At 39.1% G+C, this 14,869-nt stretch overlaps 1 protein-coding gene across 1 annotated transcript in view; it reads left to right on the plus strand.

Annotated features, from left to right (window-relative positions):
- Positions 1 to 2,746: 2,746 nt before the first annotated feature.
- The window catches only part of TMEM144 (transmembrane protein 144), a gene marked incomplete at both ends in the record, with an annotated part of 45,280 nt that continues 33,157 nt past the window's right edge, over positions 2,747 to 14,869 (plus strand). Inside the window, 4 exons of the mRNA XM_080697512.1 lie at positions 2,747 to 2,855; positions 6,981 to 7,103; positions 8,907 to 9,006; positions 11,205 to 11,285. Coding sequence (XP_080553638.1) covers positions 2,747 to 2,855; positions 6,981 to 7,103; positions 8,907 to 9,006; positions 11,205 to 11,285 — 413 coding nt within the window. The remainder of the gene's footprint in view (positions 2,856 to 6,980; positions 7,104 to 8,906; positions 9,007 to 11,204; positions 11,286 to 14,869) is intronic.

The following is a 14,869-nucleotide window of genomic DNA, read 5'->3' on the forward strand; positions in this document are numbered from 1 at the left end:
ATCTGGAGTCCCACTGGTATCCTCTGTGTTTCCTAGTTTGGGCATATTAGAGGAAACATATGTACCTTCTCCTTCTGTGCTTGGCTGATCTCACTTAACATAATGTTCTCCAGGGCTTTCCATCTTCTTGCAAATGATATAATTTTGTTCTTCTTTATGGCTGAATAGAATTCCATTGTGTGTATTTCCCACAGTTTTGCTATCCATTCATCTGTTGATGGTGATCTGGGTTGGTTCCATATTTTGGCTATTACAAATTGTGCTGCTATGAACATAGGTATGCATATGTTGCTGTATTTCTCTGAATTCAACCCCTTTGGAAAGATACCCAGGAGTGGTATAGCTGGATCATATGGTGGATCTATTCCCACCTTTCTTAGGAATCTCCACACAGATCTCCATAGTGGCTGAACTAGTAGGTGTTTTTCTTATAGGTGTTTTTCTTACGTAATTGCGCTGTTTTGAAAGTATTCCTGTTTTCAGTTAAGTTGTCTAAAATGTCAAATAAGATGTCAAATATAATGTCAAATAAAAATAAATATATGGATCTTCAAATATTTATCATTGTAAAATAACAAGGAAAGGTGTACACCTATTCATCACATATCCAAAAGGAGTTATCACTGTAACATTAAATCTGGAAGGAAAAGACTTAATTATCCTGAATTCTATTCCAGAAGGTCATTTTAAAGAGTCAGTAAACAAAATACAAATCCAAAATAGTATTATGGAAAGACTGTAAAGTTGTGCGTGTATGCGTGTATGTGTGTTTTCTTATGTAGCTGTGTAACTGAAAAGGTGAATTGTGTTCAGTGACCTTTTCCAAATGTTATGAAGTGTCTGGTTTTTGATTACTTGTATTTTGGGTTCTCTTTTTCATAGGTTAACCAGAACTTATTACTAGGCAAAGCTGTATTGTCTCATAGAACTTTCTGCAGTGATGGAAAAGTTCTATCATCTGCAGGGGCCAGTGTGGGAGCCACTGCCCGCAAGTTGCTGCAAAGCCCTTGAAGTATAGCTAGCATGGCTGAGGGACTGGACTTTTATTTGGTTCTTTTACACTGATTTAATTAATTCTCATGAAAATGTAATTGTCTGTGTGGCCAGTAAGTACCTCAGATTGTACAACGCAGGTAGATAAGGAGTCACCTCATGTTTTCCTGCTGGCCAGTAATGCTGTGGGCCACAATACTGCTGATGTTGGACTTCACAAGATTCTAGAAGCATTTTTTCTACCTGATCTTTTTTTTTTTTTTTTTTTTCTGGTCTGGGGATGGAACCCAGGGGCATTCAACCTCCGAGCTACACCCCCTACCCTATTTTTTATTCTTTATCTTGAAACAGGGTCTCACTAAGTTGCAGAAAAGGCCTCGTTAAGTAGCTGAGGCTGTCCATGAACCACGATCCCCCAGTCTCAGCCTCCAGAATGCTGGGATTACAAGTGTGTGCTACCACGCTCTGCTTCCACCTGATCATTTTTTAAAGCTCATAATAATGTAAAGATTCATGAACTATTCATTTTTGGTGCTGAGGTTTGAACCCAGAGTCTCCCATATGATAAGTCCATGCTCCGCTACTTAGCTATAATTCCACTGAGATCCATAAACTATTTAAACTAATATCTATTCTGAGTGTACTACTAATGAGAGGAAAAATGCCATTCCCTCTATGGGATTCTGAAGAAGGCAGAACACCACACCCTAAATGTGCCCTGAGGCTCTTGTCTGAAATAGAACACAAATTCTTTCTGCAAAGCTCTCAGTAGACATGAAGGTCTTCACAGGTGCTTTCTCATGTGATTTTCACATCAACCAATTGAAGTAAAGAGTGTCCAGGTCCAGATATATTTTCATTATACTAGTTTGTCTACATAGAAGTTTTATAACATAATAAAAATTGGAGCCAGATCTTGGGAGAAGTTTGATTTTCAAGCTCTGAAGAATAAGCTGCTATTTTAAAATTTTCAGTAATAAAAATATTTCTTAGAAAAATGAAAAAATGAATGAATAAACTTGGAGTGTGACCATAAAATACAATTGCATAATATCCTAACCATCTTCAAGAAGGAATCCTAACGTACTTTTGATCAAATATTATATGGTGTCCTGGGTTTGGTGGCACACCCTTTATAATCCCAGTACTTAGGAAGCTGAGACAGGAGGATGACAAATTTTCAGCCAGCCTCAGCCACTTAGCAAGGCCTGTTCAACTTAGTGAGACGTTACTTCAAAATAAGAAATTAAATAGGGCTGGAGGTTTAGTTCAGAGGTAGAATGGCCCTGCGTTCAATCCTGAGTGTCACACAAAAAAACAATATACCAATAACACAAACATCATATAGTAATGAATTATTTTTATACTAGGGATTAAAACCAGAGGCCTTATTCCTCTAGGCTACACCCCCAGCCCTATTTTATTTTTTATTTTGAAAGAGGGTCTCGCTAGTTGCTGAGGCTGGCCTCAAATCTTCAGTCCTCCTGTCTCAGACTCCCAAACACTGGGATTACTGGCATGCACCACCATGCCTGGCTTCTTGGTGCATTTTTGATCGACAGATCAAAAATTAATCACAATTTGTTTATTAATTTATTAAATTTATTAAATCACAATTTGCTGTATTAATCACAATTTGTTCACAGATTCATCCTTTCTCAATTGTTTCATTTTGATTTCTTTTATTTCAGAGACTCTTGAAACATACACCAAGCCTAAGTGAACAAGCCCTCTTGCTGGCCCTACTGCAACCATGAGCAGTAATGGAACGGACTTGCCCATTGGTTACCTCTCCTCCTCCGTGGCCATACTTCTCTATGGTTCAAACTTTGTGCCACTCAAAAAATATGATACTGGTGATGGTAATAATTTTCCCTCATTATTTACCTAAAATTATTTTTATCTGTCTTTTTCAGTGTCTTTTTTTCCAAAAAAGCATAGCTATATAAATAAACTTTTATTAATCACTTAACAATACCCGCGTTAATTTATCTGTTAGTTAGCATCAGATGACCCTTAAGATTCTGTCTCATACTAAAGCTTGGGTTGGTACTATCAGGAAAGCTCTTTGGTTGTAGGCTAAATGAAAGAAAATCAATTGGTTTTTTTTAAATACGAATTTCCAACACAACTGATATATCAGAGAGCAATGTTGAGTATAACGTGAATTTGTGCTTGCTCACATGCAACTTTTGTCCCTGAGAAAACACTAGGTGAACACAGAAAGCTGCACCTAGATAAATAAAGACGTGTAGCAATACACAAAGTGTACACACGTGTGCACACAGTCATACAACCTTCAAATACCAGCAAGCTTCCCCAGCGTGCCGCCTGTGCCGCGCGCCACCCCGCACACCTCTGATGTCAGGACCCCATCACCAACTTCCTGCTAGCCCACGCGCTACAGCCCTTACATTGCTTGCTTCTGTGATCAAACTTCCCCAAATTTTCTGATTAAAGTGCCATAGTTATTGCAGCACTTATGCACTTAACCAGTTAAAATTGTACTATTGGTACTAAGTGCCATACTTATTTGCAGCATATACATACGTAACTAGTTTAAACTACACTTCAGGTTGAAACACAATGATCACGGGTTTGAGGCCAGCCTCAGCAACATAACAGGACCCTGTTTCAAAAAATAAAATAGTCTGAGGGTGTCACTCAAAGGTAGAATGCCCCTAGATTCAATCCCTAGTATAAAACAAACCACCACTATAACAATAAAAGCTGAACTATTATTTTTACTAAGTTACTGCCTTTTTAATATATTGTTGAAGTTTTTCAGTGTTCTTTTCCCAGACCCTGTTCTCCCTATGAGCTCAGTGGTTTTGTTGCATAGTTTCCATAGTTTGGGATAGTTTGCAGGGATTCTTAGGAATGCATATATCATATTAAAACTGCATGGTGGTGCACCTGTAATCCCAGTGTTTGGGAGGCTGAGACAGGAAGAAAGCAGGTTCAAGGCCAGAACACAGTAACTTAGCGAGATGCTGTTTCAAAACTAAACATAAAATAGGGCTGGGGATATAGCTCAGAGGTAGAATGTTCCTGGATTCAATCCCCAGTACAACACACACACACACACACACACACACACACACACACACATACACACTACCAATACCACCACTACTGCCATAAAATTGATGATTATGTGAATTTTAAAGAAGGAAAAGCAAGAGACATTTTTATCTATATGCCCGCCATATCGAAGCCAGGAATCTCAGCGTAATTTTGATTTGCATCTCCCTGATGGCTAATGATGTTGAACATTTTTAATGTATCTATTGGCCATTTGTATCTCTTCTTCTGTGAAGTGTCTATTCAATTCAGTTGCCCATTTCTTGATTGGGTTGTTTGTTTTGCTAGTGTAGAGTCTTTTGAGCTCTTTGTATATTCTGGATATTAGCCCTCTCTCAGAATGGTGGCTGGTAAAGATATTCTCCCATTCTGTATGCTTTCTCTTTAGGTTGTTGATGGTTTCCTTTGATGAGCAGAAACTTTAATTTCATGCCTTCCCACTTGCTAATTCTTCCTTTAATTCCCTGAGATTTGGAGCTCTTTTTGAGAAAGTTACCGCCTGTGCCTGTATGTTGGAGTGTTGAGTCTATGCCCTCCTCTAATAACTTCACAGTCTCTGGTCTAATTTCTAAGTCTTTGATCTACATTGAGTTGATTACTGTGCATCGTGAGAGGTAAGGATTTAGTTCCATCTTTCTACAAATGGATAGCCAGTTCTCCCAGCACCATTTGTTGAAAAGGCTGTCTTTTGCAAGAAGATGGAAAGACCTGGAGAACATTATGTTGAGTGAGATCAGCCAAGCACAGAAAGAGAAAGGACATATGTTTTCTCTAATATCCCCAAACTAGGGAGTATTAGGAATACCAGAGGGACTCCAGATGATGGAGGGGAAACCTCAGCAAAGCCAGAAAGGCTAAAAGAGGAAGAAGGCTGAGGTTGATTAATGGAGGAGCTGCATTCGAGTATGTGTCAAAGTATGAATGTTAATGTGGTCAGCCTGGACACTCATTGTTGGGGCGGAGGGAGAGCAGGTTGGAGAAGGGCACCAAACGCTCAAGCACTGTCTGAATGTGTGCCATTTTCAGTATGATCCACATGAAAATTAAAAAAATAATAAAACAAAAAAAGAAATGTGACAGATTAAAAAGTCCTCTAAACACACTCCTTTCTCAATATACTTTCATACTTTGTTCCAGACAAAATAAAACCTATGAAATCATAAATAAAACTATCAACTCTTATGTCCTAGAAAAAAAGCCAGAAGAGGGAACTGGAGATATTAGGATGAATGGGAGTAACTTTCTGGTCACCTTTTTTTTAAGCTCTTTAATTTATTTTCTCTTCTTACTGCTTGGACAAGTAGGATTGCGTATCTTTTTCCTTAAGAGCCTTCTATCTCTTTCCCTTTGTACTTAAAACAGGAATGGAAACTATTTTTAAAAAATGAAAAGAGGCTGAGGACCTGGCTTTTAGGTCTTTCACAATTACCTTTGTGATCCTGGGCAAGACTTTTTATTTTATTTTGCTTGGAAATTGAACCCAGAGCCTCTCCCTAGCCCTGGGCAAATTGCAGCTCCTCTGTTTTCAGTGTCTTCCTTATAAAATGAAGACTGTAAAACGAAGTTTCTTTCCCTCTTTGTGCTCTCACTTTGCTGTCTTAGAGGTTAGCAGCCACTCCACTCCCTCTCCCTCTCCCTCTCCCTCTCCCTCTCTCTCTCTTCTACCGTGAGTGAGTAGAAGGCAGAAACGTTCAGTCTAAAGTGATGGTTGAGCTGTAGCGGCCTCAGTACCTCCTTCAACGTCCACTTCCTCATCTGTCTGATCTCCCGTCCTCGATGGCGCGGAAGCCTCAGGGAGCGCAGGCGCACCTACTGTCCTCAGGTGATTTCAGGTAACGGGCGAGTAGCAACTTAGAGCACAGAGTAAAGTAGCCCCAACCAAGAAGCCCAGTTCTCGGGTTTCTAATTTCTAGTACATTGTGTCATTAAACTCTATCTGGGGCCAGTTTGTGACCATAAATGATTTTATTTTTTATCTCAGAGTTGGCATAAAGAGCCCCTAAAGCTATACATCACTGCTGTGCTGTCCTGAGGTTCTTGGTGCCTTTTTTTATGAGGGAGGTCACTGAGTGTAGCGTCTGAATGTAAATATAGATGCGACCTTGCCAAAACTCTCTGAGAATTCTTAATTTGAGTGGTGTGTAGTAGCACTCGTCTGGACAATGACTCAGGAGGTTGAGGCAGGAGGATCCTAAGTTTGAGGCCAGCAGGAGGCGACTTAGCAAGACCTATCATAAAATAAAATAAAATAAATAAAATAAAATAAAGAGCGCTGGGCATATACCTAAGAGGCAGTCTCTGAGTTCAATTTCTAAAAAGTTTTTAGAAAAGAAAAATTTGATTTTTCTAATAGGTATAAAAAATAAAAGAATGTTAAGCAAAATCACTGTAAACAGGTTTTATTTATTTATTTATTTATTTATTTATTTTGTGGTACTGGGGGTGGAACCCAGAGGTTTTTCTACCTCCGGGCTACACTCCCAGACCTATTTTTATACTTTATTTGGAGACAGGGTCTAAGTTGCTGAGAGCCTCACTAAGTAGCTGAGGCTGGCTTCGAACCTGTGTGATCCTTCTGTCTCAGCCTCCCCCAGCGCTGGGATTAAAAGTGTGCGCCACCATGCCCAGCTTATAAACAGGTTTTAGAGTCAGATTGCATGAGGTTAAAATCAATTTCTATGAACTACTAGCTATTTAGACAAGGTGTTTCATCTCAGGTTCTTTTTCTCCTTGCATTAGGGTAAATTATGATGCAGAGTGCTTGTGAGAATAAAATGTGCCAAGTGCCTGATGTACAAGCATTTAAGTTGCAGCCACCCCTATAACAGTATCTTATTGGTACTCCCAAGAAAGAGTTTACCCAAGGCAATTCAAACCACTAATACCGAGTTCTTTTTTTCCAGGAATGTTCCTCCAGTGGGTTCTTTGTGCTGCCATTTGGTTGGTGGCCTTGGTGGTAAACCTGGTATTACATTGCCCTAAGTTTTGGCCTTTCGCCATGCTTGGGGGCTGCATTTGGGCAACAGGTAGGATACAACACGTTATGGGGTCATTTAATATAATGATCAAAACTACTCTCATTTACAATAGGAAAACATAGTACAAACAGTAATTCTGAATAATCCTTAGGCATAGATAATAAAAATTAGCTATTTACTTTTATCCTTTCAGATGCTCAGTACATATTTTTGGAGTACTTCCTAAATTTTTCCTTTTTATGATTCCTTCATAAGTTTCTGAAAGAAAATTATTATAGTATTTTAAGGCATAACATATCTTATATGCTCTGGTCTTTCTTTAGCATTTTTATCAGAGAATATTTATTAAACACTAATTTTTACAAATCTCATTTTTTAGGACTTAAAAGGAGACAAACACAGGTCATCATTTCAAGAGTATAGGTTGACAGGAAAGTAACACAAAAATTAACCCTTGTTACCTTATCAATACCTGCAGTTATATAGCTAGAATTCAATACCTTTGCTTGGCCAATCAGGAATCATTCTCTTCTCAAAATAATATCACCACTGGTGCGCTGTTTCTTTTGAACAATGAGCATTTCAAGTATCAAGGATCTTTAGAGATATAGTTTTGTTACACACAAATAAATTTTAAAATGGTAAAAACATATTGGTTACCCACTAAATTTGAAATTTTGAGGGATGGAATGACTTAGTGAAGTTTGTGAGTTGGAGACAAAAGAGTTAACCTTTAAATTTCTGCTAGAATTTACATTACTATGCCTCCTTCGTGGGATTGTTTACTATGTCTGTAATGGGGAGAGAAGAGCAGAACAAGCATCTTTCCATTCTGCAGATCTTTATAATTATGGCAGTGTTAGCCAAGTTCTACTGGGAGTCAGCAAGGGAAGGGCTGGTTTGAGAAATGCTGTAGATGTGGATTCTATAGGTCAAAGCATCTGATGGATTTGGAGCACAGGAAAGGGGGGAACTGATGGTCCAGGCACTTTACTGTGGGTGATTAGGAGGTAGTGGTGGTGTGACACATGAAGAAATGTGGGGCAGAACATGTTTGAAAGGGAAAATGATGGGTTCATCTCAAGTAGGTCCAAGCTAGAGCAATAGTGCTGGGAGCCTCTGGTTGACAACTGAAATTATGAAATTAGGTCAGGGACCCAGGGATGAATATAGGAAGAGGAGGAGTGTATTCAAGGAGAAATCTTTAGGAGGCATGAAGATCCAGGAGTATTATGAGAAAGAATAGCCAGAGAAAGAGTTAAAGAGAGAGTTAGAAAAAGAATCAGGAGATAGATGAAGACATCTTGGAAATTCCAAGGAAGCCTTTTAAGAGGAGTCTGCAGGACTGAGGCCAGGCTGATGAGGGGTTAAGAACTGTCAAGAGATGATAATGGATTTGGTCCTGGGCGACCCTCAAAAGCACAAGTCAATGAATATGAATATCTAGAAACCAAATTGATAAGAGTGAAAGAAACTCTGGGGCTACATTGGGGTCAAAGACTTGTCTCTCCAGTGGTTGGCTCCAATTTGAACCCAAGCAGATGGGTACTATTCATTCTACAAAGAGCTATTAAATATTCCTGTGTTAAGGATCAAGACCATCTGTACAGTTGGACAACAAGCTAATTCAGCATCTTTCTTTGTGGGATTTTTTTTCTAACTCAAGTTATTTTTTTAGCCATTATCATAAATTTAATGGTAAAAAGTTATTTTATTTTAAAAATTAGAAACTGTACTAAGTTATCCAGACCCCATGAACTCAAGTTAATATTAGAATAAACACATTTTCAATTTATAAATGTATTTTCTGTATTGGAAATAACACATTTCTTCTGCACATTGCATCTACAGGGAACATTGCTGTTGTCCCAATTATCAAAACCATTGGTTTAGGCCTTGGAATCCTAATCTGGGGATCATTTAACGCTTTAACTGGCTGGGCAAGCTCAAGGTAACACACGTTAAACTAGTTCAACTAACATTCCCCGCATCTATACTCAATGTAAGACAAGGTCTAAGGGCTTGCCAAGGGGAATAACATGATTCTTACTCTGGTCAAGAGTATAGCTGGCAAAACAGACAGAAAATATGAAGAAAATTTTTAAATGCAACATTTAGCCAGGCGTGGTGGTGCACGCTTATAATCCCCGCACTTGGGAGGTAGACAGGAGGTTTGAAGCCAGCCGCGCTGGCTTAAGAGACCCTGTTTCCAAAATAAAAGGTATAAAAAAACAGGTCTGGGAGTGTAGCCCGAAGGTAGAAGGATTTCCAGAAACCTAGTACCATCACCCACAATAAAGTAAAATACAATAAAATAAAATGCCACACTTACTATTTGTCTTAAAATCTTAATAAATGATCAAGACACTTGATCAAGATACAGCAAAAAATCAAAACAAAATTAAAATATTATAAAGACATACATCTAAGAAATAAGTAGGAGAGAGAAGGGGAACTGATGTTTCTCTTCCCTTCCTCTTACATGACAACTTGCTGGGAGTGTTAATATGTCGTCCTCATTCTCCTTTCCACAATTATGCAAGGTAAGTGCAATTAAGAGAGCATAGACTCAAGGAGGTTCAGTCACTGAGGTCACAGCTAGTGGGCCAGGATTCTGTCCAGTCATCCCAGTTCTAAAGTACATTTCCTTCCTCTCCAGCTGGATCAGTAATCTGTGGTCCAGTGTCCCAAACATTTTTGTAAACTTTTATTGATATACAGCCATGCCCATCCATGCCCATCCATCCAAGAGCTATCTGTGGCTGCTGGTCACTGCATGACAGAGGAGTTCCAAGAGAATAGCAAGTCCACCAAGCCTGGAATACTTATTCTCTGGCCCTTTAAGAGAAAACATGTCAGTCTCAGCTACAGAGTTATCTTGTGCAATGGAGTAGCCACAAGCCACATGCTGTTCATATTAAAATGTAAGCAAGTTGAAAATGGATAAAACTAAACATTAAGATCCTCAGTTTGTACTCATCACATTTCAAGCACTCAGACACCACATAGGGCTGGCAGATACCCTGTCCTACAGTACACACGTAGAACAGTCCTGCCCGGCCGGCATGGCAGTGCGCACCTGTAATCCCAGCACTTGGGAGGCTGGAGGATCGCAGGTTTGAGGACAGCCTCAGCAAAAGAGGGAGGACCTCAGCAACTTAGTGCAAGTCTGTTTCAAAATAAAAAATAAAAAGGGCTAAGGATATAGCTTGCAGGTAGAATCCCAAGGGTCCCATCTCCAGAACCAAAGAGAGAGAGAGAGAGAGAGAGAGAGAGAGAGAGGAGAGAGAGGAGAGAGAGGAGAGAGAGGAGAGAGAGAGAGAGAGAGAGAGAGAGAGAGAGAGAGAGAGAGAGAGAGAGAGAGAGAGAGAACATTAAGAAGAGCTCAAGTAGCCGGGCTTGGTGGTGCATTGTAATCCCAGCATTCCATTCGGGAGGCTGAGACTGGAGGACTGCAGGACAGCGGTTCGCGGACAGCCTCAGCTATGTATTGAGGCCCTCCACAACTTAGTGAGACCCTGTTTCAAAATAAAGAATAAAAAATAGGGAAAGGGGTGTAGCTTTGAGGTCGAATACCCCTGGGTTCCATCCCCAGATCCTAAAAAAAAAGAAAAGAAAAGAAAAGAAAAGAAAAAAGCTCAAGTTTGGGGAAATGAGTAGAATGTAGAGTTCCTCTCACCTTTTAACCAAGATGTTATTTTTTAATTGTTTCAAATATTATGCAGGATTGGGAGTGTAGCTCAGTGGTGGAGCACTTGCCTAGCATGCATGAGGTTCTTGTTTCAATCCCCAGCACCAAAACATAAAAACCAAAAATATACAAAACTGCAGCTAGTTCACTAGTATTCAGTTATCCATCTGAACGCTTTCTTCCTCCTCTTTTTTTAGTCTTAATAGAAAAGAGACACTCACAGGTAGCTACTTTAACATATGCTAATCCATTTTAATGTTTATAGCAAATTTATAAGACAGGTTTGATAATTTCCTCATTGTTAACATGGAAAAATGAGGCACACTTAAGTAATTTGACCAAAGTTAATATTAGTAAGTATGAAAGCTAGGATTTGAACCCAGAAATCTGGCCCCATGCCTTTAAACATAATAGTAAAATTTTTCAACAACATCTAATTTATGTGACTGAATTTCCAGGTTTGGCTGGTTTGGGATGGATGCAGAAGAAGTATCCAGACCACTGCTAAATTACACAGGCGCCGGGCTCTCCGTCGTAAGGTACACGGCCGTTTCCAATATTTATGTATCCTTCCAAATATTTAAAGTGCTACTTAAAGATCCTGATGTGATCACATTTTGTAAAACCTTCATTTTATAAAATCTATATGATTTTCTCCCAGATTCTTAATTTGCAATGACAAATCTGTTTTAGGGAACAAAAGTAACCAGATCTGGGGTCAGGAACCTCGGCTCTAGCTGTCAAAGTCTCGGCGACACTGGGAACATCATTTAACTACATTGACGCTCAGTTCCACTATCTATAATACATAGAAAATCCTAATGCATGGCTTATTAATTAGAATCACTGTGTAGTCAAGTGTTTGGCAAACTCAGGCAAATACAGATAAGTGCTGTGCTGACTTCTGATGCCCCTGGAATGCTCATTGACCCCTTTTCTGTTCATTATAGTCTCCTTCCTTATTCAAGGGACACACGTTTACAAATTCCCCTGCAGATGCCTGAAACTGAAATTTAATGTCTTTTCCAGCTTAACTAAGAATTTACCACCACTGTGGACTTACTTTTGCAATTTGAGGTTTGATATCAAAATGAGCATGAGTTGCTGTTTTCTTCTAGACAGTTTCACAGATTAAAGATTTGTTTCTACCATAATCTTAGCAGCTTAAGCACACAATTGTTTGGCTTTCCCTTCAAAGGTGAGATAGCCTTGTTGCTTAAAGGAAGCAGTTTAAAGCTTCTCTTTGGTGTATCCAATTTGCCAACTACTCTTATGCTTCAGGACCATTACTAAGTGAAATAAGAGCTACTTAAATGCAGCACTGCTGAGGCCTGGCAGTCCATTTGGTAACTAAGAAAACAACCGAGTGACTAATAGGCGGGGAGCACATTCTACAGGAAGACACCAGATGATGGGCGGCTCACACCCCAGGCGCAGCACAGTGGGCCAGCGTGAGGTTTCAGCATGCTACTCAGAATAGCGTACAGTTTAAAGCTTATAAATTATTTATTTTTGGAACTTCCCATTTAATGTTTTTAAACTAGAGTTAACCAGACTTAAGTGAAACCATGGCAAGTGAAACCTCTGATAAGAAGGGACAACTCTAATCACTCTGTTTCTAGTTTCTACTTCCATGACTTCTCACTCATTCTTCTTAACCACGACAGATAATCGAGCAATTTCTCTCTCTCTCTTTCTCTCTCTCCCTCCCTCAAAACACCTCCTCTTTTGTATGCTTGTTTTGCGGTGTACCTATGTCCAGTCGTATGCACTATATGAATGAGGATGAAAATGACTGAATCTCTACATGGTGGTGTTTGGTCAATAAAACTCTAACAGGAACTAGGTCACCTTAAATTCGGTTTCCTGTCCTCTCCAGACTTCATTTGTACTCCCCATCAGTGCTTCACATAATGAATAGCACTGCCTAGACAGGTTTTAGTACCATTTTATTCTTCAGGAAAAGAACAGTACATTTCCCTTCTAAGAGCGATGATGGCTTTTCCCCAGCCACATTCAGGAGCAATCCCTTTGTCATTGAAATGTTGCCTTAGAGAATAGTTATAAAAGAAAGAACGTAGATTATTCTAAAATAGTAGATTCCTGACACTTTTTGGTTAGAGGCAATTTATGTATTTTATTGCAACTCACAAAGAATCTCAGCTTTCAATACCTCTCTCAAAAGCAATTACTTTACACCCAAAAATTGTAATGACACATATGCCATAGTTTTGACCCAATGGCAATTTAGGGCTAAGTTTATACAGTCCATTTAGCAGTTTTTCTCAATGTTTCTTCTTTCTTTAGAAAAGAGTACATTCTCTAAAATTGCAAATCAGTCATTTCTGATCTACCACTTCTTCCTGTAGGACTTGGGCAAATCACTTCACTTCTCCAAGCTGTTTTTTTTTTTTTTTTTTTCATCTATAAGGAGGGGATAATAACAAAACCAATCTCCTAAGATATTTTGAGGATTAACTGAAATAAAATATATTGTGTCTTGATTAAGGCTAGGCATGTAGACATAGTCATGGCTACATGTTAGGTAGTTTTCATTGTACTTTGTTATTTTTATTAATAATTGTGTCAGCTTCCTGTTACTGCATCAGATACTTAAGTTACTTAGCTTATGAAAGTTTTATTTTGGTTGATAGATTTAGAGGTTTCAGCCCATGATTGATCGGCTGGTTACATTTGGGCCCAAGACAGAACATGGCAGGAGGAAAGCTACTCATTTCATGGCTCAGAGAGAAGAAAGAGCCAGGGCCCACAATCCCCATCAAGGGCATGCACCCATGACCTGATTTCCCTGAACTAGGCCCCACTTGTAGCTTCCATCACCTCCAAATAGTAAATGGCACCACCCGCTACGGACCTAACCTTTAACATACAGGCCTTTGGGGAACATTTAAGATCCAAACTATTGCATTCAGTAGTTCGATTGATGTTCGATTCCCGAGTCCTCTTTGGACAGTCATTGCCCAACAGGAGCTGGGTCTGCTGCAAGGAAAGACAGTGATCTCTTGGCCCCTCAGGACATCAGGCCTCTGGCTATGTTTATCTACTGGGAGGAATCTCAGGAATCTGTCATTTCTTAACTTGACTTAAAAATATTTGTTCTGAAGAGTACTCACTGAATAAGCTTGGAGCTTCATGGTCAGTGTAAGAAACTTGGTTAGCAAGACCCTCTGCAACTTAGGGAGAACCTATTTCAAAATAAAAAATAGAAAAGACAGAGATATAGCTCAGAGGTAGAATGCCCCTGGGTTGTATCCAAAGTACCACAAGAAAAAAAAAGAGAAAGACAAAGAAAAAGAAAAAGAAAAGGAAAAGGAAAAGAAAGGGGGGAAAAAGAAACTTAGAATGTAGTTACATTTGCATTTTTTAAAGACATTTTTCTTTTTAAAATTAAAATAACTGGTTTGGCCTTATGTTCGGTGTAGTCTTTAAAGAAATGGTTAGGTAATTCCTGCTTTATAATTTCCTTCTATGATATCTGTATAATCAAATACCACTCTAGGTATCTTAAGTAGCAGAGGACTTAATACGGGGTATTGCTGACCCAATAGAGCAAAACTGCAGGGCAGCATTGCCCATAACCCTGCCACTATTCAGTGGGTGCTGCTAGAATATTTTCCTCTGACCTGAAGCTGGTACTGCTGCCAAAACCACTGGAGATGCTGCCAAAATAAAATGACCTCCTCTCCCATCTTTTAAACTTAGGCCTTTCGCCAGCACAGCTTTTATTTGATCTGTGAGATCCTGAAGGACAAGATTTATTATTTTCCATGTATGTCCCTCCCACTCTCACCATCACTATTCTGTTTGACAAATACAGATGTTTAATAAATGTTCACTGAATTCAGCTGTAGATGTAAACACACATACTCTCACACACATAGGAGTTTTGCTGAAAGTATGATATATAGGATTACAAGCTAGGTGAACTGTACAGCTTGAAGATGTAGAGAAGTACCACTGGGTAGAACATTATTTTTTTTAAGTTTTCCATGATTTTGACAGTGTTCATAGACTCATGGAATGTTTTGTTTGATTCACTATACCAAGTTCTTGGTAACTCCAAATTCCATACAATTTATTTGATTTTATGCTCATATGTATA

This window comes from Muscardinus avellanarius (genome assembly GCF_963383645.1).
Source record: "Muscardinus avellanarius genome assembly, chromosome: 6".
In the NCBI taxonomy this organism is placed as follows: Eukaryota; Metazoa; Chordata; class Mammalia; order Rodentia; family Gliridae; genus Muscardinus; species Muscardinus avellanarius.